Here is a 27,442-nt window from a genome sequence, read left to right as displayed (position 1 = left end):
AATGGGGATATACCACCCTTACACTCAGAAGTCATTCAGTGCAGGTGAAACACTAAGGCATTAGAGAAAGGGTCAGGAAGAGTGTTACAATGCTGAATAAGACAGAGAATACTAGAATTAGTCTACCATCAGTCTAAATCAGGATGTAGGTATGTAACAAGGTCTTTCAGTTGTACACTATCAGCTGGGATTTATTGTTAGCAATTTATGCCCTTTGAAAGAAATTTCATTAATGAAATAAAATATAGAAAATGAAAATAGGAAGAAATTAAAGCTTTTCTAGCTGTGAAGCTCTGCAATCTTTGGAGGAAAAGATACTTCAGTAAGAAACAGACCAAATTGCTTCTAAAATTATGGGTCATTCATGTCTCCATGGTATGTTGCATTGAAACATATGTATGATAAACAAAAGGGTAAAAGCAAAAAACCAAAAATTAATGGTGAGTGTTCTGCAGGCTCAGAACATAGGTCCTTAATAGTTATTCTGTAAAGGAAATTTGAAATAGCATCTTGGATAAATCCAGATAAAATTTAAATGAAAAATGTTATGATGAGTATGAACTGATACAGAAAGAAAGGTGGCTGAAAATTTGTAGAATTAAGCCTTGGTTCCAATAATTCTTAATAGTCAATTCAAATAATTACGTAAGAAATAGCAGATATGGTAAAGAGCATGTCACACACTAACTGTGAGGACAGATTTTATACCAGGAAAGGATCCCACACTGAGATGGCATTGACAGTTTGAAGAAATGTGGGCTATAAACTAGAGAAGTGCTTTGACAGGCTAAGTTTGCCAAAGCAGAGCACTTTAGTGGAGAGACTGCGGGAAAGGAAAGGAAGGTGTGAGAGGTAGAGATCTCTGGTGGAGAATGCTAAGCCTGGCTTTGGCAAAGAAGCCAATGGACATAACCAGTCCAAATTCCAGTCTGAGCATCAAGGGCAGAGATGGAACAGGTGACAAATATCCATGTGCAGGGCAGCTCTGGTAAAAACTGAGGGAAGTGTGCAGTTGCTGTTTTCACTCTGTAAGAAAAAGAAAATTAAAGAAAGAATAACTATTTCTCTGCTTTTTAAAATGCTTCATTCTAAATAAATCATGGAAATTATTAGGAATAGCAAAGTTATTCAGCAGTTTACATTTTGGTTCAGAATCCATGCCAAAGATCACTATAAGAATATATAGACATATGAAGATCAGACAAAAGATGAATTTACTAGAAGTAATGAAGTGATCTTTGAAACATGGGAAATAGAGCTGGTCAGCCATTAGATATACTGCAGTAAGTATCAGAGCTAAACAAAATATTTTTCATGTTTCCAGTGAAAATTTCTACCAGGAGTGTATGTGTTTTATGCTGCTGGTAGTGTTTCTGTTGCCCTTAGAAAACAAAAAGAGAAAAATAGCCCAGTTTTCCAAAATCAAGACATGTTCAGTCTGTCTTCTTTGCCCTCTCCCTCCACTTCCCTGGGGAAATAAAACAAACCAAAACAAACAAAGTCCTGCAGCTTCCTAGTTCTAACCATTTTTAGGGTTCCTTTTCCCATCACAGGGGAATTACAAGGCACAGTTCTGATAAAGAGAAAAGAAATATTTATCAAAAGAGCAATTAAGCATGTATTTGGATGACAGTGGTGTCATCTACTTGAATTCACATTAGTGGCTGCTCTGCACTTCCAGCTCCAGGACTGTAATTGTCAAGCCCTGTGATTTCACTGCATTGCTTATGCTCAAACAATGTCTCCTTTTCCCAAGAAACTGCATAAATTTGTAATGCCACCATCACCACCACATCCTCTCCCTTGAAAAAGCCCTGACATATTTTGGCAGGCTTTGAGCCTCTTAAGGCACACAATGAGGACTGCAGTGTTCATGGTCAGGCTCATTCACCTTTTGCTTTTCCAATTAAGAAGCAGAGCCCTGACCTTTAAAAAGGAGAAGAGTCAAAGACTTCATGAATCCCTTGTGACTGACGCTGATTTTACAGGGCAAGCATAAAAGAGACAGGTAGTGGCATAAAACCTGACCTATAGAGGTGGGTAACTGCAGCAGGCAGGACCCTGTTGGAGCATTCATCTAGAAAACACTCTGCTTTCTCTCTTCTTTGTTTCTCCTGAGCTACTGATTTATCTCCCTTGAATGCCACTTTCCACTTTCTGAAGCTGGGATGTGCACGTGGTGTGTCTGAAAGCTTTCAAAGAGACAATGAATATTTTCTTGGTTGTGACTGCAGCAAAGCACAAAGGACCCACTTTCAAAAATATTTTAAGACCACAATTAAACTATGCATGGAAGAGTAGGAAGGTTTTGATTTGCAATTGTATGCTCTGGGGCTCTTGCAAGCAGAGGTGCTGCTTTCAAATTTTGGCAAAGATTTTAATACCAGATGCTCCTGGGTCTTCATTGTATGAATATCATTATTGAATTGATAATATCTACTTTAAGGATGTTTGGAATATGTCAACAGAGGTACACAACTCTTTCCTGGAAGTTTTTAGAGTTGAACTGAAAAGCAAGATTTTTGTTCTTCCTGAGAACTGGTCTAGAAGAAATGCATATGCTTTATAAAGCATACACGTTTTACCCATAAACAAGTTAGACACTACACACAGTACACCAGGGTTTTAATATCAAGCCTGATTGTTCCAGGGAGCTTTCTTTACTGGTTTGGTTTCCTCTCTGCTCAGTGCCCCGTTTGACATTTTTAGCACTCTCAGAAATCCTCTGTGCTCACAGCTCCTAATGAAGTCAATGGGGGACACGGGGCACACTAATGGTGACTGCTTTGAGGAGCAGCCTCTTCAACCCTGCCTGAAAAATGTATAAAGAAAATGCCTGAGAGTGCCAAAAGCCCCATGTTCCTTTACAGATATATGAGCACACATGCAGGAACAAGCAGCTCATGCCTGAATTGGCAAAGATAAAGCATTTGTAATTTGGGTTTTAAAATCCACATGCTTGAAAACACTGAGAATGTTAGTAGTTGTTTCAGAGCTGTAAGTAAGACAAACACGACGTGCTTGTCAAACTGTATGTTCAGATGATTTGTTTGAAACCAGCCGTTTGTGTTCTGTGCTGCATTAAATTTGTGGAGAATAATCAAAAGCTGGAATTGAAAACTGTTTAGAGCTCTTGAAGCAACAGTAATGGCAACAGGGATAGGCTGCAGTCCTATCAGATTTTACGTGTGCTATTTTTTCTGTCACTGTAACCACGGTGCACAAGTTCAAGGCAACGTGCTGAAACTTTCTGATGAGACAGATACATCAGCTGTACAGTACGAAGGTGTAATACAGGATCACAAGCCAGCTTCTGCTTAGCATTTCCTTTGTTTCCTATGTATTCTTTTTGATAGACATGGCAGAATAATTGCATTTTTTAATAATACTGCACATAATCTTCATCATCATTTAAGATGTAATTTGAAACAAAAGAAGAAGCCTCTCAATTCAGTATTGCTGTTGCAAATATCACACGCTGTTTTCAGAATTTGAAAAAAGTCTTCTGTAGCACAATGGTAAATTTTACTAAGGTGAGTATTTCAGGTGCCTGCTAACCAGAGTGAGTGTAGTCTTTGCTGAGCATAACTTGGCTAATGACCTTCACATATTCCAGTGACTTTTCTTGCAAAGGTAGACAGCCTGAGTCATGGAATTGATGAAACTTAGTGGGAGGCTAAGTTATTGGCCTGCCATAAAGTAATATCCTTCCATTTAGCATCTCAGATTTGAATAAATTCTTACTTTATTTCTGAATTTCAAGAAATTCCTCTTTAAAGTATTGCTTTTGGCTGGAATCTCCTTGTACCAGACTGACAAAACCCTGCTCAGAAAGGCTTCACTCTTGCTCTTTAGGTAAATCAGCAGCATTTCTTCGGACAGTTAGGAGTGTTGAAGCAGTAAAGATACTGACAATCTTCCACAGAAATCTCTGCATAAATTCAGAGCTATTTCACAAGACTTAAATTTCTCTTTTAAGCTTTTGTTAATTTCAGAAGAGAAAATCAAGATAATGCATTTTTTAATAATGCTACAGCATTACAGCAAGTTAATATGTATTACTCCTGTGGTATTGAGGGTAAATTTTTCCCACAAGAAGTGTTGATAAAGGAATCAGTGACAGAAATCAGTGACAGGAGTGTTCACTCAAGTGCTGCTGTGGTTTAAGCTACAGTCACTCCGTTGGGCTTTTCAGATGTTGTAAACACCAGTTTAACCTATTTTATTCACTCTTGCAGACATAGAGCTTATATCTTGCACATGATCTCAATGTGAAGGTTATTTCTTCAGCTTGAGTTAGCTGAAGGGTGGTAATTTCTGAGTTGCTGTACTTAGCTGAGACCTAAAAAAGGAAAGAATCAGTCTGTTTGTCAAAAAGAAAATACAAATTCTAGGAGAGAGTGAGGAGAAGCTTAAAGGCCTTGAGAAACTGCTGTGTATTCCCCTAAATTCAGGAGTTTTGGCTTTGTGGTAGCCATCTCCCACCTCTGTACCTCCTGTTGTGCCCATGCCATCACCCGCATCCCCTGGTGGCTGCCCACCAGGAAACTGCCCGAAGTTGTTTCCTCTGGGCACTCAGGAGCTGATCTGTACCTACATCAAATGCCTGTGGCGGGGCAGAAGTGGCTCCAGCCTGAGCTCTGGTGCTCATCTGCTCCGTGCCATTGACTCCCGCTCCGGAGTGCCCTTGGGTCCCCAGCAGGGCTCCTCTCCAGAGCAGTGGGGTGCTCCTCTCCATAGCATTAAGTGGTTTCTAAGCATTGTCTCTGCTTGAGAGATGGAGAGTTTAGCTCTGTTTCACAGAAGAGAAAGGTGACACAGCAGCCCCAGGCCTGCAGTACCCTCTAGCTTTGGGTTCCCAGTGTAAAGGCCGTGGGAAGGGATTTTTAGGCTACCCAATGTTACTTTGCACAACTGGCTGACTTTGCTTGCATTGCTGAGGTCTCCTTCCTTGTTTCATACAACTTTTGCTTCCAAAACACCCATCTTCTGCTCCTAGTTGTTTCAGCATTTTGTGCTTCTCCCAGACCAAGCCCCCTCATACTTTACCTTTGTATATCCCCTTCCTTACTCACTTAGTCTTTCTGTCAGAGGTTCAATATTTGTGCTGTTTCCTTGCCCAGCTTGCATAGATATTGGTCCCCTTTTCTTTCCTTCCTCATCCATCCCACCTAATCCCAAACTTCCTGCCCAAGATGCCCAATTACTAAATTACCTTCTGGTTTGAATCTCACTAATCTAGGCCAGGCCTACACATGTGTTTGAACCCATGGACACTGCTTGGCTGAGTGTCCATGGTACAGCCAGCCCAGACATGGTGATGCTACAACTGCTAGCAGCCTTTAGAGGGTGTTTCTCTTGCAGCCTAGAGAGCCACTGCTGCTTTCAGAGAGTGCAAGAGATAAACCTTCTTTCAAACAAATTTTATGTCTTACTCTGAAAACTGCGCACCCCCTCCTCTGACAATTATGTTTTTTGGGTTTTTTTTAAACTTGGGGAAAGTAGTGTTTTGCCTAGCGTGTTCCCTTCTGCCTTCTCCATCCCTAAATGAGGGTGAGGCAAATACCTAAGAAATGAAATTTCAGTCTGGAATGCTGAAATGTGGCAAAGTTATAAGAAACTGACTCTGGGCAGTCTAATGCTCAGAAACACTGTTTGTAGGCTACACCATGGTCTGGTTCTTAAACTGTGTTGTAAAGTTAAATCCCAAGGTAAGGTCAGGTTGTAAATGTACCAGGTAAGAAGAGCTGATTGACATAATGCAAAGACATCTGAAGAGAAAGATATGTACAGAGGAAGAAATTGATGTAATTTATTGCTGACATGGCTTTGCCTTGTGTCTGTTTTTCTCCCTTTTAATGTGTTGAATTTGGGGCTCAGAAATGAATAAAAATTAGTTTAATAAAATTTCCCAACTGAGATGCAAAGTATTTGGAAATGATTGTAAAGTGTACCATGCAGCTGAAATGTCATCATTAATTTTAATCTGCAGCATGCGTGTAATGTCCTCGGGCTATTCCAATGGTGCAGAAGATTGTAATCATTCACCTGTTAAAGTAAATGCAGCTTTAACAGGTCTGATCACAGCTAAAAAGGAGGAATGGAGAGGACAGGTAGACAGATGGTGTTTCAGTATGTCATCTGTGAATGATGCCTTGGTAACTCTTTGGGAGGAATTATCTGGCTATAAAGAAAAAAGAAGCCTATAATATAAGGTATTCCTATAATAGCAACTTTTTCTAGTTTTCCTTTGACAAAGTTTTCCAAGGGAAAGTATTTAAACAGAGCCTGTGTTAGTGCAGTTCCCAGCTGGTATAACCTTCCCCATGGAGACAAAAGAAAAGTGAGATGTCACAAAAATGTCATTAGTAGTGACCAAAGCACTGTTTCATAAGTGCTGTCTGGTATTGTCCTTACAGCAGTGGCTCTTTTCTGCTTCCCCTCACCAGCATTTTGGTATTTTTTGCCTATGATCAAAAACTTATAGAGCCTCATCAAGATATTAATTCATGATTACTTCTCTCCCCTGAGCTTCACTGACAGGAGAGAGGAGCTTTGCTGTTGTGAGTGGGGCTGTGTCTGTGCTTGGGACAGTGAAGCAATGGGGGAGCCCCTCAGTGAATCTTTACCTGGGTGTCATGAACTGGTCCTCCTCCAAGATGTGCTGATACACCAGTGTCACTGAGAGTTCTCCCTGAGCTCACACCACGTATAGGAACATTGTGTCTCTCTAGGAGCTTTTTTTTCTGCTCTGAAGAGAGAAAATGTAGAAAATTGAGCTCTCCTCTCATGTTAGCTGGGGAATTTCTCATTTCCTGAGACTTAAGCTTCAGTAAATGATTTTTTTCACCTGCTTTTTTCCAGTCTTACATGTTTTACTCTTTGGAAGGTAATGTCCTCTGCAATCTCAATTTTAATTTGTGTATATAATTTTTCTTTCAAGAAAAACACCTTGATCTTCCTTCAGCCCACACTGATCTTAGTTCATGTAAGGTAGATTAAATCATAAAAACCTTTCTCATGGGTGGCTTTTGCCCATATAGCAGTAAACTTCACCCAAAATCATATCACTAAATATGGAAGGTAAAACACTCTTTGAAGTGGTAATGAAGTAAGTTCCTGCTGCATGACAGAAAGTTTTGATAAGATCACATTCATTGGGAGAGTACTTATCGGAAGAGCTGTAATTCATTTTGTGGAGACCAAGGTCCCAATGGAAAGTAGTTCAACGGGAAGATCTAGCAGTGCATCCTCTGAACAAAATGCACCTTCCCTTCCTTTGTGCATTGCCTTTGCAGAGGCAGATGGGGATGTCCAGGTCATCTCCCATTTACTCAGTGTCTTGCTTTCCTGGTGGCTTCAGAGCCAATAACAGATGATAATGTTGTGTTTTTCAACTTAAGCACAGTAAAATCCCTCAGACCTTTCAGTCTTTCCTTCTCTGGGAGAAAGATGAACATTTTCCAAGAGAGTGGAGAGCTCTCACTTGTCCCTCAGGAAGCTGTGATAACAATGTCATTCTCTTCCCATTCTCCACACTGTGCTCAAAGCATCCATCTTCTCAAATTCTTGTTGCTTTTTCAAACCTCATGGGCTTTTAATCTGAACTATCCTTTGTACTTTCCCTGTGCTCAGCTGAAATATTTTACAGTGTGATATTTTGAAAAATGCAGGATAGCTGCATTGTATCTCACCATACTTCAATACTGAATATTATTTTATCTGACCTCTATTTTTGAATTCAGTCTGCTTAGAAAACCTTTCTGGTATAGTGCTGAGAGCCAACAGACAGCTCAGAGTCAGAACAGCACCACAGCCCCTCAACCTCTTCAACTCATGCAACTCATGCAACCTCTTACGTAGAGAAAACAGTGAAAGAAACAACAAATAGTGGCTTTCCAGATAATCGTGCTGTTTGTGGAAAAATCAGATTTTAAAGGGACTGAAGCAGTTGGGAAAACCTTTGGGAAAACCAAGAATCAAGCAAGGGTACTAGAATCGTAGAATCATAAAATGGCTTGGATTGGAAGGGACTTTAAACATCTCCTAGCTCATCTAACCATCTAGTTCCAGCTTGTCCTGATGTGGGCAGGGATGCCACCCACTAGACCAGGTTGCTCATATCCTTGTGCACAGTGTAATACTGAAAATAGAAGTCAAGACAATGAGTTTTAGATGTGTAGAATCATACTGACAGCTTTGAGACTTGAAAAAAAAATCACCATGTAAAAGGTTAAATACCCACTTCAAAGAGATGGAACAAATGCCAGGACCTCTCAGGTACTTTCCATTACATTATGGCCTGTAAAATCCTCATTTCAGTAACTGTGTGTTGGCTGGTATTCTACATGTTTAGGTACAGCAAAGCTCCTTGTGATTTAAAATAAAAGATTCATGTGAACATAATGTTATAGAAAGCTGATGACACAAGCACAGCTGTAATCTTTAAGAAGAGATGGTACAAGACTGTCTGAGGGCCCTAAAGGGAGACACTGGATTCCCTGAACAAGAACATACATAATCTAGTGGCTTAGAGGAATGTGGTTTTGGCCAGCTGGGCTTGAGTTGTGGCTTCAAACACCACTGACCGTGGTGCTATGGCATGGACAGGAAAGCAGCTCCACATTCTTCCCTCCTTCTGCAGCCACAGCAGGTTGTTCATGTTTCTTCCCAGGGTCCAAATCCCTGATGGACTGCAGTTTGCTGGGGAAAAAAGAGGGGAAAACCAGTGATGGCTGTTTTCCTCCTTAGGTTTCTGTGAGCATGGCCAGCTGCTTTCCATGTCTGTCTGGTGGTGTACAGAAAGTCAGGGAAAAGGCTCTCCTAGGTAGGCATGAAGAGGTGGATGAAGCTGTGGTGGGATTGTGGGGCAGTATCAGGCACATCCCCATTCTTGAGGAGAGGAGGGCGTGTCTCAGCTGTGCACAGGGAGTTTGTCCCTGCAGCAGCCTGGATGGGAGGGGATGGCTTTGTGTCCTTCACCTCTGTGCCTAATCACAGTGGGACTCAAGTGGTGGGGGCAGAGTTCACAAATCATCACAGGCATTTTGCTCCCACTTTTCTGGGTTGTAGCACAGTGCCAGCTCTTAACAACTTCCTTCTATTATACCAGCCACCACTTTGCAAAGGTTGCTGTAATGACTTTTAAACAGGAATTTGACACAGATCATGAGTAATTGCAATCATATGATGTCTGTGTCACTGATGGTTTCTCATATTTTGTAGTAGCTGCTATAATGCCATGCATAACTGGAAGTAAATACAATATATTTCTGCTTTCTTAAGAATAAGAATTGATGGCAAAATAGGGAATGGTCCTTAAAATCCTGCTGTGTATTCATGTAAATGTATGTAGTGTGAAACAGAAGCATAGAATAATAGGATATGCTGAGTTAGAAGGGACCCATCAGGATCATTGAGTCCAATTCCTGGCACAGCAGAGGACATCCCAAGAATCACACCATGTGCCTGAGAGCACCGTCCAAATGCTGCTTGAACTCAATACAGTCTTTCTTATCTGATACCATCTAAACTAATGCTGTACCCATGGAGCCTCTATTAATTGTTTCTGAGTTAAATTTTTGGATATTAGTGTAGTAATCTACCATGTAAATCATTCACTGAGTTGGGTTTGTGAGAGAAGCAAGAGTGACTTTGGCACGAGTTGTGCCTTGTGTTAATAGTCTATGGCTAATTCCCCAAAGACTTTGATTTTAAAAGAAGGAAGATTCCATAGCCTTGTATGTCTCTTTTTGGAGACAGTATTTGAAAGTTAGGAACATATGGGCAAAGCAAAGAGTAATTGATTTAAGTCCTTTTTTTAGGTGTAGTTTTCCCAATAAATTACAGTAATTGCTGCTGTTAACATCTGTGTTTAAGCAAGTCACAGAACGGTAATGCTACCTGTCAATAATACACCTTCTCTTTTTGCAGGCAAAGTGTTTCTGGTGTGTGTCAGTGAAAGGACATCACTGAAAAAAATTAATAAAAATGCTGAGGAAGGAATAGAAGGAATTTAACCTAAAATAACTGAATACTGCTAAACTAGATCCGGGTCAGACCAATCCCTCTCATCCCAAAAAAACCCAGTAGGTTTAACACTGCATCTATCCAGTGGTTTTTTAGCTACCTAGAGCCTTTAGAGCTGAATTTATCTTTAAGGAAAAATTAGCAAATGAGCTAATTCTCACATAATAATGTAGTTCTTGTGAAAACTGTCAGGAGAAATGAATAATAAATACCTGTTTTTTTTTTTTTTTCCCCACAGGCATCAGGGTTATGTTTATACCTACAGAGTGTCCCAGACAGAAGCTGGATCCTGGAGTGCTGAGGTGTGTACTTCTCCTTTCCCTTCTGAAAATTTCTACATCCTGTTTGATATAGATTATAGATTTAATGAAATATATTCAAATTATTCATGTTTCTGCCTAGTCTGATTTTCATTGATGGTAATCGATCTAGAGTGCATCCATCAGTAAGATGTCTTGGTGCCACTTCTGACAGTCTAGAACTCATAAATTAATTCCCTGTTTCATTTCAGCTGTTGCATAATGCAATAGTGCATCATTTTGGATCATTTTAAATGGCAAAAATATTGTGGTTTTATAATTTGACAAGCACAATCTGTTTCCGTCTATCCTATGTACCATCAATGCCAGAATATTAAAGAAATAATTTTCAATGTACAGAGTTTTAATTCATTAATCCAGATGAATTCATCATTAGTGCAAAATACATCCAAATCTTGATACAAAATATATTTTCACTCATCTGATGGGAAACTGGTAATTTGGGTGCACAAAAACTTTATTTGTAATACAGACAACATTTAGGTTCATGAAATTGGGATGTTAATCTCTATTTATTTTATGATTTTTTTTCCCTTTGGATGTACTCTGTGTATTAATTCATAATTAGCTTTCTGTTTGTATGTTAATGAACATTTATTTCAAATATTATATAATTTCTAGACAGGCATAATTCCTTGGCTATTACTGTATTAGAAGTGTCTCTGGAACACAAAATTGGTTCTTGGGGTTACTCTGAACAGATCAGGGGATGGAAATGACTGACATTACTGTGGAGTAGATAATTATCCATGTGACCCTTGGGAATAGTGCCCAGTAATTCTTTCTGTAAGACATCAGGAGGTTGATGTAAGGGTTAGGATTTGCAGTGCCCAAGACAGAAGTTTTTCAGGACAGGGTGAGGGTGACAGGGCACCCACCATGCCAGGGTAAGCACTGTTATCTATGGAAGGATTCCAGGACTCTGGAGACCTCCACCTGTGGAGGGTAATTCCCTGGCTGAGGCTGCAGCCTCCTCTAGCCCCAGATGACATCAGCATCTGCAGTGAGGTTTTCTGGTGCTATGTAGATCTGCTACAATGTCTGGCCTTTACCTCCACTGGCACTCTATATGTGGTATTTGGGCTTTCCCTGGCTGTATTTTAGGCAAACCTTACCTGAATTTCACATCCTATGTGTGCTGAAGGCCCAGGCTTCTCTGTACATCCTCTGCAGGAGAAGGTTCTAGCTACAGATCCATGATGCCAATCCTTCCCTTAAGGAACAGAAACTTTAAAGTAAATGTTGCTTAGACCATGCTGGCTTCAGCTGTTAGACACAGCAGCCTAGGTCCAACTGATCCCCACAGAGTGTGCCTGCAAGCCAAAACAGACTCCAGAGGCAGCTGGTCCTTCCCTGCTTCTGCTTCCTTCCCTGTGGCTGGTTAGTCTGAGCAAGCTCAGATCACACCCATCTTTCAAGGATGAGGTAGGGAATTTAAAACAGTGCTGTGAAATCTCAGCCAGAGTGAAGATTCCAGCTGGTGCCAGGGAGGCTGAATTTAGCTCACAGCTGCTGGGTGAGAGCAATGTCCCCTGAGTGGGACTATGCTGGCAGGACCCATGCTTGTCCTCCCTTGACTTTGGTGAAGAGGAGTTATTATGAGAATGCCCTGAAAGATTTAACATAAATGTTGGGTTTTTGATTAAAAGCACACATAGTTTCATTTAATACTGTTTGAAAAATTGCTAATGTAGAGAGATAGAAAGAGTCTCATTTTTAATAAATAGGCAACATTTGGCTGCTGTCTTTGTACAAGAAGTAGACAGGATTACTAAATGAACGTATAAACCAACAATGAATGCTCCAAGAAGGGTTTGCAAAGATGCTGTGTCCTTGCTGGAATTTAGTGGTGTGAGGACTCCCTGTCTGTTGTAAGCCCAGGCTGCTCTCTAGGTTTTCTCACTGGTGTTTCTAGGATGGAACTATTTTACTTATACAGGCTAAAAAGTTATTGGTAAGGAGGTTAAATCACTGACTACATTAAGTCAGGGTCAGAAATAGCAAAGGGTCACTTGTAAGTCTGTCTAATTAGTGTGGCAGGTGACTGTGGGTAATTAGTGTGAGATTCTCTTGTAGTGATTAAGAAATTGTCCCTCTTGCACCTTTCTATCACCGTGCTGCTGGGAACTGCTCAGTGTAGGAAGGCTGGGATGGCCCGGGGAGAGCAGAGAGCAGTGTGGCTCATTGACTCACCTGGAACTGGCACATCAGGGGTTCACATCCATGGCTGCTCCTTCCCTGGGAGCTGTGTGCATTTCTGAGGACAAGAAAGCCAGCACAGGGTGCCCAGCACCTCTCCTCACCTCTCCCCCTCTGGCTTTGCAGACAGCGCCCGGGGTCCCACGGAGGCTCTTTCGGAAAGTGCACAACCTCATTTCAGCCTTCCAGAAACCCAACCAAGGCATTGTAACACCCCTGCAGAACCCAGTTGTCAACAATGTGAAAGCCAACTACTCCTCAGGTACTGGTGGGGGGAGGAAACCTTGGCTGCAGCTGAGCAGAGCCCTCCATGGTGGCAGGGATAGAGGTCTTAGACCTACTTGTATATTTGACCTGAACTGGCCAGCAGACTGACATTGCCAAAAATGTCACTAACTTTGCTATTGTGTGATTTGAAATGTTGTCACTCAGGTGGTCATTACAGACAGGGTCTGTCAATGTGATAAGAGAATGGATTTTGAATATGTATTCCTGAGTGCTAGGGCAGCAATGGCTGCCTTCCCTCACCACCACCCTTACTCACAGAGCCTTCTGGACTGTCCATTTTGTTCATCTGTTCAAATGTTTGTGATTATTTCTCTTAGGGAGGAATGAAGGCTACGACTTCCACCTGCAGCCATCATGAGGATGTCTCCCCAAGTGTGACATAACCACATCTTCCAGCATCTCCTCTAATCTATGCTTTAAAACAGAATGGTTTATATGATAGTAAATACAACTCTGTGAGTTTTCTTGTAACATTTGCAGAAATGTGTATTTCATAGAATTTATTGCTTAAGATGTAGAAGTTTAGATTTCAGAGTACTTTGAATTCAGGGTGGGATATTTTTTGTTTTTGTTTTTGTTTTTGTTTTTCCCAGGAGAGGATAAAAAAACATGCTAAATCCTTTATGTCTTTTTTTCCCTCTTTGTACTGTCAAGTTAAAACATTTCTCCCTTCAAGATCAGTTCTTAATTAATAATTAGTTATTAATTTTACATTATTTAACTTTGAATCCTGCTTTGCTTTGTTCTGGTTGGCATTTATGCAGAATTGGGCAAGTCTCCTTTCATAACCTTAGGAGAAGTGTTTACATTAAAGTGTCCTTGCCTTGGATGGGCTCTGTGTTTGTCATTCATACAGTTCCTAAAGATATTCCAGATGTGATACCGTGAGGATCCCCAATAACTGATTTCCCATCAAAGCAGTTGCTCTGCCCTCTAACAAAATCTGTAGTTTTCACCAATGACCAAGAACATAAGTAATGCACAGAGTAACCAAGAACACCAATGAAGTGGAAAGCCTTGTTCTTTGCTTTTAGGTGTTCCCTGTTCTTGAAACAAGCCATCCTCACATACAATTAAAAAAAAAAAATTATTTTTGCATGACAGCTTTTCTTTTCCTCTCTGTGTGTTTCCATGCTGCTACTGGGCTCCTGGAGGGGAGTTTTGAATCTAGAGGACTTGTCAGCTCTGCAGGGTTAGGTGAGGCTACTGGAGAACTCAGAGGATGTGCATTTTGCACTTGGGGTGGAACAAGTGTGATGGCACTGGACTGATGGACTGGCAGACAGAACGGTCTGGGTGTCCTCGGCCCTCTTGTTTGAGGAGACGGGGCTGAGTTTGAGGAGATGGGGCTGAGTTTGAGGAGACGGGGCTGAGTTTGAGGAGACAGGGCTGTGTTTGAGGAGACGGGGCTGAGTTTGAGGAGACAGGGCTGTGTTTGAGGAGACGGGGCTGTGTTGCACTGCTGTCCACAGTCCAGACTACCTCTAGGTGGGTTTTTGCCAGGTAGGTTTGTGTGAGTTCCTGTGGGCTTTGGAGGGAGGGACCCCAGCTAGGGCCCAGCCTTGTTTGTGTGCAAGGGGGATGCTTCTGCTCCAGATGGCTGGTTGTGCCACCAATAGCCATGCTTCAACAAACAGGAATGGTCCTGACTACCAAAAGAATGGGAGTCTCACATGCTCCCTTCCAAAGCAGAAGACTAACAGCGATTACAAATGGTCTACAAAATGCATGTAATTACAGAAAAACAACCCTTAAATGTTGTATAGGCACCTTTGGGTTGCTCTGGTTATGCTATGGTTTTATGCCTATACTTGTCTCTTCTGCAGATCTTGGAAGGCTAAGAATATTTCCTAAGAGAGAAAGAGGCTTTTTCCAGAAATGCCAGGCTACAGACTCAGGGAGAACATAACTGACTGAATTTCACCAGACTGTCACCCGCAGCTTGGTGGCACAGTAAGAGGCCCCACACTTGCCTTGTTTTCACCTCGCTAAAGGCAAGTTGGGTGTGAACAATGACAGAACTAAGTGGGCTACAAGTCCCACTTAGTTAGCAAGGTGGAGGTGGAGGCTCCAAGTAACATTTGATAAGGCTGAAAGGTTTACCTTTGTACCCCCTCTGAGTGTGTGAGTGAGACAGTGCAAACAATAAAAGATTTTCTAGGAAGCTCAAATTTTTTGTAAATAGGAATAAGTGCAATAAATGAACAGCCTGGTCTTAACAGGGACTACTGGGCAACAATTTTGCAAAGTTGTGGTTGAGGCATTTTCAGTTCATTACTCTGTTTCTGTCTAATTGAGGGCCAAATTTCATCTACAGTGAACTGTCCCATCATATTTTACACTGCATGTACATGTGTTGCTCTGTGCCTTTTTTGTATGTGTGCTTGTTGGTTGAAGTTAGTCTTACCTTAATACGGTGCCATACAATGGCAGATCCAGCATGATTTTCTCTTTGGTAAAATATTTAAAGGCTGTTTTTTTGTCGTTACATAACTGAGCAAATGCACTGGCTGGTTTGCTGTCACTTATGCCCATTGAAGCTTTCCCTTCTCCTCCCTGCCTTAAAGGTTTCCCAGCCTGCTGTGAGCCTGCAGCATCTGGTCCCTGGCAGTTCCTCTCCAGCTTTGCAAAGGCTGCTGAGCTGCTGGGTGCTGGCAGTGTGTGTGTGCAGCCCCAGCCTTCCCAGGGAGCTCTTCTGCTTTCCAAGTGCTGGGTGTAAACCCCTCGTTCACCTGGCCTCTCCTGGGGGCAGGAACAGGTGTGCCTGGGAATCATCCCTGGCAGATGATTGCACAGTGTAGGGATGCATGCAGTGGGAAGAACTGTGCCCAGGGCTGTTTCCTATTGAACTGTCCTCTCTTGACTCGAGGCTGAGGCTGCATGTGGAAAACCTGCAGCGCACAAGCAGCAGCTGCTCACCCGCTTTGCGGTGCAGTCAGCTGAGGATAACTGGTTTGACTGTGGTTGACTCCAGAAGTGCATTGTTCTTCTGAAAAGTACATAAAATAGGCCAGAAGATGCCATTTCTGTTTAAAGCTGGGAATGTCGTTTCAGTTTCTGGTGTAAATTATTCAGACAAAGGCTTGTATTGTTTCTTTTGGGTACCCAAGGGTCTGGAATTGCTGTAGGCTTAAACAAGGTGGAAACAGAGAGAAGCTGGTGGTGCCTGTGAGACAAGAAGTAGATGCTTGGTTATGGCAACAGTAATTTGGAAATTATATTGATTTCCTACAATGACTTAGGTGTCAAGAGCTACAGATCCTTTTAGAGAGCAGCAGCTGCATTTTGTTGGTATGACTTCCCACATGATGTCAGTGTTGCCCGCTGCTTCCCTCCCACCATCTCCTTCAGGCTGCAGCCCCACTGGGCACAGTCCCTCGCTGTGCCCTGTTCCCCTGCCAGCCCTCCCACCCCTGTCCCCACAGCTCTGCAAGTGGCTTTGTAGCTCCCTGTGCTGCCCCAGTTCTGGCCCCCTCCCCAGCAGAGACAATGCTGCTCCTCTGCAGCAGCCGAGGCTCCCTCAGCTCTGGCTTTGCCTCCACTAAGCCCTCCCCTGGCTGTGAGAGCCCTCCTGCAGCACTCAATCAATACAATATCCCAGGCTGGTTTTCTTCCCTTTTCTACTGGAGCACCCACCCCTTTGGAATCACTTCCTTCTCATCCACCCAGCACACCTCAGCCCTCCTGCTTGGTTCCTGCCCAACCCACCTGTTCCATGGTTTTTCACCATGTAACCTTTTTAGCCTTATGCATTCCTTGTGCCCCTCCATTCATGTGCTCCTTCTCTCTGCTGCATGTACTGGGCTTTTAATGTTTTATTTTCCTGGGCACATACTTTTGAGAACACAGAATCATTCATCATCATCTATTTGAGGCAGCTCTAAAGAACATGAAGATACTTAAACTTTGCTACTCACACTGCCAGCAACATTGACTTCACCCACACTGTTATCAGGAGTGCAAAGGCATTTAAGAGAGTATTTTTTCTCTCTCACATTTGCTTTGATGAAATATAATAACCTTTACACAGAAACTGGCTGGGATTTCACCTGCAGTGAAGCCTGCAGAGTTACAAGCATGAACTTTGGGAATCAGAATGAAAATTAAATCTTGCTAAGCAACATCCTGCCCCCAACTTTTGAGTCAATCAATATTGGCTGAAGTCCTCATTTAGCTCTATGGAAGTACCTTTTACTGACATGACCAGAATATCTCAAATACTGATGTAAACCGATGTAAACAAAGACAGCATCACATGCCATAAGTTTGCACCTTTATTTTTTAAAAATGAAATAGTCAAAGTACTTTCTTTTTCAAATATCGACACATAATATATTAACTTTCAATATTTACAGTGTGTTGCTGGGATGTTCTTGTAGAAAATGCATGCTTCTGGTCTGAAACCCAGAGCAAAATGCATCAGACCATTTAACTGCAGCCATATAACATAAACCTGTACAGTATCCAGTCACTATTCAGCACAGGAGTTAGAGCAGGAATAAAAAAATTGGGATCTATTGTTTCCTAGCAACGAGGCTGAGGCCATTATAACACAATTTCTGTAAGATCAGAACCTCTAACTGGTGTTAGACAGAAAGTGAAGATCTTGGCATACATTGTAAACATTTTTTACTGTTGATGAGAAAGCTAAAAAGGAACATTACTTTGACATATATTGTATGCTATGCTTCTCGTTCTTGTTTATTGACACTTCTGCCAGAAGAGTATGAAGATTTTAATGTTTTATCATGGTTCATACAAGTAAAATACTGTCAAGGACACAATCTGATATACTAACATTTATTAAAAGGCTAAAGTCCACCACGAGATCTAAGGAAAAACTGGAAATTGTCAAACACGTTTCCTTAGACAAATAATGGCAGGTGACAAATGCCCAGACAAATCCACAGCGAGTCCAACTCCACCATTCCCAGTTTCTGCCTGAAGTGATTCCTCTGGCAGTCAGGGTGCTTTCCACCTGGTAATGTTTTGTATCAAGGAGAGGTTTCGATAGCAGCCAGCGTTTGATGGGCAAACCCCTGGGGCTGTTGGTGCAGCCTGAGCCGGGTGTCACCCGGGTGTCCCCGCGCCCGGCGAACGCCCGGACACACGGACGGGCACCCCGGGCACTGCCTGTCTCCTCTGGCTCGGCTGAACCGCGAGCTCCTCTGCCTGAACCACCTTCCCTTCTGGAACAGCACCTTGGCTTCCAACAGAGCCCACGGCTCACCCTGGAGGAGCTGCTGCCCCTGCCCAGCCCTGGGGGGCTCCCTGGGCAGGGGGTGCAGGGTGGGACCCCAGAGCACGGCCAGGGCACGAGGCCACCTCTGCCCAGTGCCAGCCGAGGGATCAAACCAGAGAGCTCAAACCAAAGAGCCAAGGTGTGTGCACCCACTTGCACATTGACCAGTTCATATATATTTTTTTGGCTATGTTCTACATAGATATCTATATATATATATATTTATAACTTTGAAATGTTCTAGATTTACTAAATAAATATGAAAGCAAAGGAAATGTTACTTGTACACACTATTTGTTTGGCGGTCATAAAAAATATAGCATGTATTTCTCATGGTAGGTACTTTGCTACAGGATAGTGTGCAATAGTGGATTTTATTTATTTTTATTTATTTTATACTTTATTTTAATTATTTTATTTTATTTTTCCCTCTTTCAGAGCCTTGTTTGCAGTGCAGAATGCTAGCATCAAATTATCTGATCTAAATAACAGTAAAAATTTCCATGCTATTGTTTTTCTTTTTTCTCAATTGGGTCTCTTTGTTATAGTGCAAAATACAAAATTAAAAAAAAAGAAAAAAAAAGAGAAAAAGGAGAACTATATTAAAAAACCCCAAACCCACTGAGAAATTGCTCTAACTACTCAGAAAAAAAATGGAGACTGAAATATTCCCTGCCTCCATCTGAGGTTGTTGATGAACAAGACGGTCCAAAGCTATTTGTTCATGTAGTTCTCACAAATCACTGCTGGCTGGCCCATGTGGAGCTGCGATATGACTTCAATCTCCCATGCTTGCTCTTTCAGCAATAACTTGTTTCTTGAGCACTGTCATCTCAACACATTTATATTTAGTTTCCTAAATTTAAGAAACTGTTATGACGAAGGCATTTTTTTACTTTTGTAACTGGGCCATGTAATGTCATGTGACTCTTAATGATACCATATTTTCATAAGAAATATTGTTCAAAATGCACCTTAGACTGCACCCAGGAAATGGGAAAATGCCAAATCTACTTTCAAAGACAAACTTTTAACACATTTAACTCTTTGACCTTTTGGCATAACATGAGAACAACAGTAATCAAGGCAGTATTAAAAACCACAGCTGTAGGTAATACAAAGTGCATTTCCTGCATATAATACAAATATAACTTTAAGAAACTAAAGGCACAAGCTAACTAAATATGTATTACATACTAGAAATGCACTGTTCAAGGTAACTCTAATAGCTCCAAATATTTGTTTATAATGGATCTTTAAAGCAGTTTGAAAATGATCCTCATTAGTGAATTGCAAAAAAGTATAATTGCTTAAAATATAAGTAAAATAGACTCTAATATTGACATCTTGGATCAGTGATAAAATACATCATCACATTTATGAATGCACTCTCTATATACAATTCATAAATTATTCTTCCATTGATTAAAAGTGTATTAGAGGCTCAAGGATTTGAAGGTCCATTTTTAGGCTGGTGTGGAGGTATTCAAATTCTCTGTGATTTGATGGAAAATTACAGAAATCGGAGCTGTCAAACCTGGATGTCGCCAGCTCCCTGTTCTGCACGTTAGTTAATGATGAGCCTGATCACAATGTGTATGTGCAGATTTTGGTCCACAGGTCCCCCTGGCTGGGGACAGATGAGGATTTCAGGGGCCAGGCTCCACCTCAGCCTGATCCTGCACCCCCAAAGCTGCGCTGGCTCCCAGGGGAGCAGAAGGAATCTGGGAAGAGACTGTAATGGGCTGAGGCTGAGACCTGAGCTCAAACCCCAGAGAGGGGCTCAGATCTCAGGTGCCAATTCAGGCTCATCTCTAACTTGGGTACAGTCTGCTCCACCTGCCCAAAAACAAAGGAAAAAAGAAAACTGGGGGGGGAAAAAGACAGAAAGATAAAGAATGCACTTGGTTGGCTTCTGTAAATATGAGCAGAAATTGTTTCAATATATTTACTACGTTTGTTCTGAAAGAAACGTGCAATAACTTCATTCTTACAGATACACAGGCTCTATAACAAGACTTCTAGATCCCTCTGGAAAGCTGCTTGCTCGTCCCCCCCTCCCTGTGTGCCTGGCCCACCTCCTGAAAATCGGGTCTTTTAAAAATGACAAGCTGGAGGAAGGATCACCTACTCTGCTATGAAGTAACTGTGCCAGTAGTGCATGTTACCTTGGGAAATAAAAATTTTTGTCCATGCAATATAATGCTTTTCTATGTGCTCTAGATATTGAGCTGAAAAGTGAAGAGTCATCCCCGAAATGTTCTATGTTTATCAACATATTTACTATCCACACTTAGGTTCATCAACTCCCAACCCACCAATCTTCTTCAGACTCGAACAAATTAGTACTACAACAGGATTATTAATTTGAGATGAAAAGAATGTGATGTCTAAACCCAACAACACTGCACCTTCCAAATCATCTGTGTGAAGACAAGTCCTGGCCCAGTGACTACGGACAGGACGGATGATGCATGGCCTGACACTGCTCTATGAGGGCTCCCAGCTGGGGTGTCCCCAAAGCACTGGGTTAAAGCCCAGCCTGGAGCACACATGCCAATGGAGAGCCTACTGAAGACTACAGTGCCCACCGAGCCCGCTTTAGCCACCCCATCTCTGGCTGAAGCCTGGCCAGCACGGTGCCACCAAGCAGACTGGCAGCTCTGTGTGTGCTGTCAGACCCCAGTATATCCCAGTGCTGAGGAAAACCCTGGGAGAGAGGCCTGACATGCACGGGTGGACACAATGTGATGTTCAGCACGGAGCAGCTGGCAGGTGGCCATGGCTGAGCAAAGGCCATAGGAACATCCCTGTACGTACTGAATCCAACCCAAGTCAGATTTCCCAGGTTAGAAAATCCCTTTGCTTTTAACTGTGAGGAATATATGTGGGGTTGGTGAGCAGCTGCAAAGTTTCCATACACAGTCTGGTTTCTGTATGCAATCCCTTCAACTTAGGGGAGATCTCACTGGGATAAAAGACACCCAGTAAATAAGAGTTGCAGAATCAGGCTCTGTAACCATTTAAATAACTGGTGAATTATTAAATCAACAACAACAAAAAAACTTGTGTTTCTTTAGGAGAAGGCAGAGCCCGTGGCGCTCGCCCCTACCCCGCAGGGCTGTGCGGTGTCACCCTGGGCACCTTGCGCGCAGGTCGCGCCGCTCGGCTCGCAGGACTCTGCTTCTGAAATTTTTGAATACTGCCACACAAGAACTAAAAATTGTCACTGTCATCTCTCAAAGAGTTAAACAAACGATATTAAAATACCATCTTCTGTCACATTTAAAGGCAGTTGGATATGTTTTTTCCTCTATATTTATATATACAGAGTTCTGATCTAGAAAAACCAATACAATAAACCATTTTACGTTTAAAAACAGGCAGTCTTTGGTGACGCAAAGGCAGAGATTTTCTTTGTTACCTTCTGCCTATTTCACTCTGTCTCATGAAGTGAATATTATTGGCACTGTCAGAAAGTTCGAGATACTGCTCCACAGATAAAACAAAATATCCATCGTAGCCTTGTACCCGCCCAGTGCTTAAAAGCTGCTGTTTCTCTCCATCTGTCCACGCCCGAATTCCTTCTTCCCCCTCCTGCAGCCGCCTCTGCTCCTTAGTCCAGGCCTGAGCCACGGCTCGCTGCCTGGCTATCTCCAGGACATGGTTCTTCTCCTCCTCCACCGTGGTTCCGTAGCGCACGTTGAAGCAGAGCGCGCCGTGCTGCAGCTGGATGTCGGCAAAGCGTCTAGTCCTGCCGTTGATCACCGACGTCATCTGCGACACCGTCACGTTGACGCCGTTCTCCAGGATGCGGCGCCCGCCCGTGCTGCCAATCAGGGCCAAATCTTCTTCCAAAGAGCCCAGCTTGATGAAGTAATGGGTGTCCCGGCCCTCGATGGTGAAATGCAGATTCTCCAGATAATGAGCGTTGTTGAGGATGGCAGCAATGCGCCGGCTGTCCTCGTTAGCCACCCCAATAATGTCAGCTGTCACTATACCGTCCTTTATAGCAAATTTGATGCCTTTTCCAAATACTGAAGGAACAGCTGCAAATCTCAGTTGCTTCACTCCTTCAGAACACTTGCCATCACTATACCTGGGCGTCATAGGAAGTTGGTCCAAGGATATAAAATTTCGGAGTTGCTTTTGTAGCTCACATTGAATACCAAGGATAGTCTGGAAAAGAAAACATCAGTCAAGTTTGCAGGCAAGGTACCTCACCCTACTCATCTCTTAATTGCTTAGAATGGCTCTTCAATTTGTTTGGAAAGTAATGTGCACAGCTACAGAACCTGGACATGTGCACAGGCTTTTTAATCGCTTACAGTAGTGCTTTCTGTCTCTTGGATTCCTTCATTTCTAGGAAACAAATGCAAACAACATATTTATCACAAATGCTATTTTTGTATTTGTTCTTTTTATTTTTCCTCCCCCTTGAACTGTTACTCTAATGGCTGCTTTTTCAGCCTTTCGCAGTTCAGGGAAACCTGAATTCAAGTTATGCCCTTTCATGTGGCTCTACTTAGTCTCTGTGTGTTTAATTACATCTTCTGTAGAACTGTGGTAATGACTTTTATAGCCCATTCTTAAAGGAAAGCAGGTTGTGAAGGTCTTGAGGCACTAGAGCAATAGGCAAGTACATCACATCTGTCAATCTTGCTCCCCATACAGGCTAGAAGAAACCTCACTCCAAGCCCCTCTTTGTCTTTTAACACTATCACTACATCTTTTCTGTGCCTTGGAAAAGCTTAACATCTCAGTGATAATTTTCCATGGGCATGCTCCACATCTGGCATGAGCTCCAACCCTCCAGCCTTCTGCACTTGGTGAATGCTAACTGTCTTAAATGCTGGGAACATGAATGTGAGCTCTCAAATGTTCTATGCATCTCTTTCCTGACTACAACAGAGGAAAGGCATCTTTGCAAAATCATGTTTCTTTGTTAACAGATGCTCATATGCAGAATGCGAGTGCCCGCTCAGAATATCAGCAGTTGGTCCTGTTGCAGTCACATTGATTGCTGGACTCTGAGAGCTGCTGTCTGGCTCTTTGTTACTGAAAACAAGCCCTGGAGTAAGGCTAAGATTTACAGACCCCTTACAAATCCATAGCAGCATTTCTGTTTCCTGCAATAATTATGCAGAGCTACTGACTTGTAAAGTTGTTTATACCCTCAGTGATTTTCCAGTGCTTGTGGCATCTTTGCTAACAAAGATGAAAATCTGCTGTTCTGGTTTTTTAATTCCACAAGATTTTCTGTGGTTTTTTTTCAATATTCACAACAAATACTTTTACCCTTTTGTGTATTCTGCGCCTCAAATTTGGTTATTTTCCCTATAAATAGCTGCAGATTTTCTTCACTGTGTTGCTAAAAGCTTCTCCTTGAACCTCTCTCCCACTCTGATGACAGTACATAATTGACAACATTAAAGTTTCTAGCATTCTTAAACAATTTGCTTTTCCTTATAAGTTAAAAGATATAGTCACGTTTTTCCCTTGGTATCCAATATTTTCTATTAAAACTCTTTAATTTATTATTAAAAGCAGCTGAAGACAATATTTGCTAACCTTTCCAGGATCCCACTCCTGGGTTTTTGTTTGAAGCTGTAGAAGTTCGTATGTTGTCCCCAAAGCTTCTATCTCTGGTTTTGGGAATCCAGGCAGCACGTTGTGCAACTGGAAACCAAACAGCTCTAGCCAACTTCCAATGTCTACAAAACAAGAAATAGATGCTGGCAAAAAGGCTCATAAATCCTAGAAAAAGTGAGGGCTGTCTGCAGAAATTCCAGCTATGCAGAAATAATGATTTCACATCAATTTATGTTTCCTGCACTAGCTACAGCATTTACTGTAGCAAAGAAATTATTTGGTTACAAAGCATAGCTATACTAAAATCAATAGTGTTCCTTCTATCTATTTGTAATAGAAAAAATTCAAATTAAGCTGCTTCCATTCTTCCCCTTATTTTAGCATTGAGAAAAGCAACAGAAGCAGCTATTAATTATTTTCTTGGTTACTATAAATGTTAGAGAAAACAGATCAAGCTCAGTAAGATGCAATCTATTAAATAAATTACTTCAATAGATTTAAGATTAGAGACTTTTTGCATGCAAAAGATTTCCGGAATGTTGAATCCATACTACAATTCAAGAGGAAGTTTTATTTTCGTTAGAGACATTTTCATGAGAGACAGGGTACTTTTACCTGTTGTATACTTAGCAACGTCTTGGATTTTGCCAACTGGGTAATTATTTTCAAACGAGTAGAGATTAAATGGTTGTGGGACAGCATTCAGGTGCTTCCATATACGGTGATTTGGTGTCGTCCACCGACCAGCAATGACGTCATAGTCCCGCTGCCCCAGATGGACTAATTTAGTAAGAGGATCATAGAGTCCTCCATGAAAACCAATGATAACCTCAAAATCTGGATTGGTGTCCTGGTAGATCTCTCCGTAAGGGGTGTACAAAATTTCTTTTATGACTTGGCCTCGACTGCTAAACACAGCTAGAGGTGTCCCAGTGTTATCGCAAGCAACATAATATTCTTCTCCACTGCTTAATTCCATTGCAATGAGATGACCTTGCAGATCATAATATAGGGATGTTATTTCTGAGCTAGTGTGATTGTACAAGTGAGTAACTCTTATTGGGTTGGAGAGATCAGCATAAAAGAACTGTAAGTGTTGTCCTAGGCTTGATTTGCTTGCAACTCGTCTTCCAAGACCATCATAACAGTATTGCACAGTCCAGCCAGACACTTTGTTATAGGCTTTGTTCAGCAAACCATTAGAGTTGTACTCGAAGATCTCATTGCCTCTTTGCCTGAGAAAACCATCTTCGTCCATTTTATATTGAATTTCCCCAAGCCTGGTAATGCGATCTCTCAGGTCGTATCTCAGAGGAGTGAGGCGCGCGCTGTTCCCGTGGCTCAGCAAGTTGATGTTGCCATTAAGGTCGTAGCTGTAGCGCCACTGGGTTTTATCATTCACAGACACAGTCTGGAGCTGACCATCAGCGTCATATTCGTAAAAATACCTCGTTATGTTGGCATCTACCCCCACACGTATGTCACAGATCACCATGCGACCCATGTTATCATACTGGATGGTCATCCAGTAAGCAATGGACTTGAGAATTTCATACTGAACTTCTATCACCTGACCATTAGCACTGAAGATTTTGGTATGTTTCATCACAGTGGTGGTTATCACTTGGTTTAAATCGTAATTAATGACACTGAATTTCCCAAATTGTTCAGTCCTGCCAGAAACATCGACGTAACGGTACAGATCTATGGGGAGGGGCGTCTCGTTGATCATGGCCTGCATGCTGGTGACACGGAAGTTGTTATAGCTGTAGTCAAATCTGGCATTTACAAGCCCTTCTTCACTAAACCTGAAGATTTGGCGACCAATAAGTGGACCTGTCCAAAACAAACATGGGAAAGAGGAAAAACAAGAATTATGTGCCTGGTTTACTTTATCCTACAGATCTAGGACAGACAGGATATGACCTCAGGTATGCCCTTTAGGCTTACTACTCCTTAGCTGTCTCAGAAAATACCATTAACTAAGAATATGTTAGATTGTTCTCTCACAAACCTTCATTAATGCTTGCTCTACAAGTTATTTATATTTTATTAATATTTGTTTAAGTGAATGCTGTTTTATTCATAATTATGATTTCTATTTACTTACAAGATAATTCTAAACTAAAATTATTTCACATGGTGATTTTCTTCCTCGTGTAAGCAGTCCTTTTGAATTTATATTATATTACGGTGCAAACAGGGAAACTTGAAAATACAAACAATAAACCAACTTGATTTAGTATTTAGCAAATATCCACACAGAGGAATAAAACCAACAAAACATCCTAAGAGCTATTCCATACCAAGCAATAAAAAGAAAACTGTATTTCAAGTGGGACAGCTATATTCACCTATGGACACAGACACAGAGATATACACACATATTTTTCTAGTGAAACATAAAATATAAGAACTTGTAGACATAAAAATAATGGAATTTCACGCCAGGTAAGTGCAAGATCAGGGTGTTGTGAATGAGGAGACAAAAACTTTAGCAAAGCAGCAACCCTTAGACAAACCTGTTTGCCTGTATCTGATGGTACAGATGAACCCATCGTGCATTAAATGTATTGTTTTAATAACCCCAGAAGACTCCTCGTAGGTGAAGGTGACTTGCGTGGTGTCGTAGAGGATCTCGGAGAGCCGGGACTGTTTGGTGTACTTGTAGAGGACCCTGCGGCCCGTGCCGGGGTACAGGGTCTGCAGCAGCCGCCCGTCGCGGGCCAGGTCCTGCACGAAGGCGGCGCCGCTGTCGGGCGGGGTGTAGATGTTGCGGTAGTAGCCCACGGACAGCATGGTCTGCAGCGCGTGGCGCACCATGCTGGGCATCGTCACCGACTGCAGCGACTCCGACTGGTCGTACTCGAAGATGTAGCGCCGCTGGCTGTGCAGCAGGAGCATCACCGACTGCGAGCAAACAGCAAGGGCACGGTCAGCGGGCACCAGGCACATGGGGAGCCAGCTAGGGAGAGCCTGCAGCCTATGGAAACACTGAAACAACCACTCACTCTGGTGGTTTGTTCTTACTGTTTGTACAATTCCAAGTGAAGCTTTCGGCTCCAGGAGACCTGGCCAGGTGGTACAAAACAGGAGGAGAATCATAGCAAGTCTAGAGGTAAGGGCCGCCAAACTGGAAGGCAGATGTGGCTCTCAGTAGCATTTCAGCCTCATGCTGACTTGCTATGTCGCTTTGAAATATTTAGGGCATCCTCTCAGGAAGCAAAAACGGGGAGATTTTGTGCATGTACAAGGTGTTTAGCTTTTATTGGCATTCTGCTTATCTCCAGCACAGACCTAGCCCTTTTCCTGTATATCTACATGGTCCCAGAGTTCATAATATCTCCATGCCTACAGATGGATGAAAATACTCTGCAGATTCTTTGGTGTGACTACTTCTGTTGCTTATTTTTAATGTTTACAAAGACTATAATTTCTGTACTTGGTATTTGCCCTGTGTTGGTTAATTGTGGCTCATTAATGACATCTGGCAGATGAATGTGAAAGCACATCAGATTTTTTTCTACTGATAATTAAAATTTGGGTTCTGTATGCCTTCTCACCCACCATGGAAAGTCACAGTGTCACAGATCACAAGCTGGCAGGTGAACAGTCACTGTTGAAACAAAGATATTGAAAACACAGACTGAAAATCTATGGGGAGCTTTGTCCCCTTGCCCCAGCTCTAGTAAGTGGCTTGGCTGGACCAGAGCACTGTACATTCCTTGCCTTGTCTGAGGTGTGGTGGAGCACCAACACTGCCCAGCTCTTA

At 42.2% G+C, this 27,442-nt stretch overlaps 2 protein-coding genes across 7 annotated transcripts in view; one reads left to right on the top strand and one right to left on the bottom strand.

The window, feature by feature from the left end:
• Positions 1-14,462, top strand: part of SH2D1A (SH2 domain containing 1A) — a 37,690-nt gene extending 23,228 nt beyond the window's left edge. For both annotated transcript variants that reach the window (XM_063170583.1, XM_063170582.1), the window contains 3 exons: positions 10,268-10,331; positions 12,675-12,810; positions 13,154-14,462. In XM_063170583.1, coding sequence (XP_063026653.1) covers positions 10,268-10,331; positions 12,675-12,810; positions 13,154-13,194 — 241 coding nt within the window. In that variant the 3' untranslated portion in view covers positions 13,195-14,462. The remainder of the gene's footprint in view (positions 1-10,267; positions 10,332-12,674; positions 12,811-13,153) is intronic.
• A 2,635-nt stretch (positions 14,463-17,097) lies between these two features.
• The window catches only part of TENM1 (teneurin transmembrane protein 1), a 770,840-nt gene continuing 760,495 nt past the window's right edge, over positions 17,098-27,442 (bottom strand). For all 5 annotated transcript variants that reach the window (XM_063170577.1, XM_063170580.1, XM_063170579.1 and 2 more), the window contains 4 exons: positions 26,193-26,580; positions 24,286-25,506; positions 23,650-23,792; positions 17,098-22,257 (listed from right to left, as the gene is read on the bottom strand). In XM_063170577.1, the coding sequence (XP_063026647.1) occupies positions 21,499-22,257; positions 23,650-23,792; positions 24,286-25,506; positions 26,193-26,580 (2,511 nt within the window). In that variant the 3' untranslated portion in view covers positions 17,098-21,498. The remainder of the gene's footprint in view (positions 22,258-23,649; positions 23,793-24,285; positions 25,507-26,192; positions 26,581-27,442) is intronic.

This window comes from Melospiza melodia, chromosome 16, assembly GCF_035770615.1.
Source record: "Melospiza melodia melodia isolate bMelMel2 chromosome 16, bMelMel2.pri, whole genome shotgun sequence".
NCBI lineage: Eukaryota > Metazoa > Chordata > Aves > Passeriformes > Passerellidae > Melospiza > Melospiza melodia.
The sequence above is the reverse complement of the archived record's forward strand: the minus strand, read 5'-3'. Positions and strand labels throughout refer to the sequence as shown.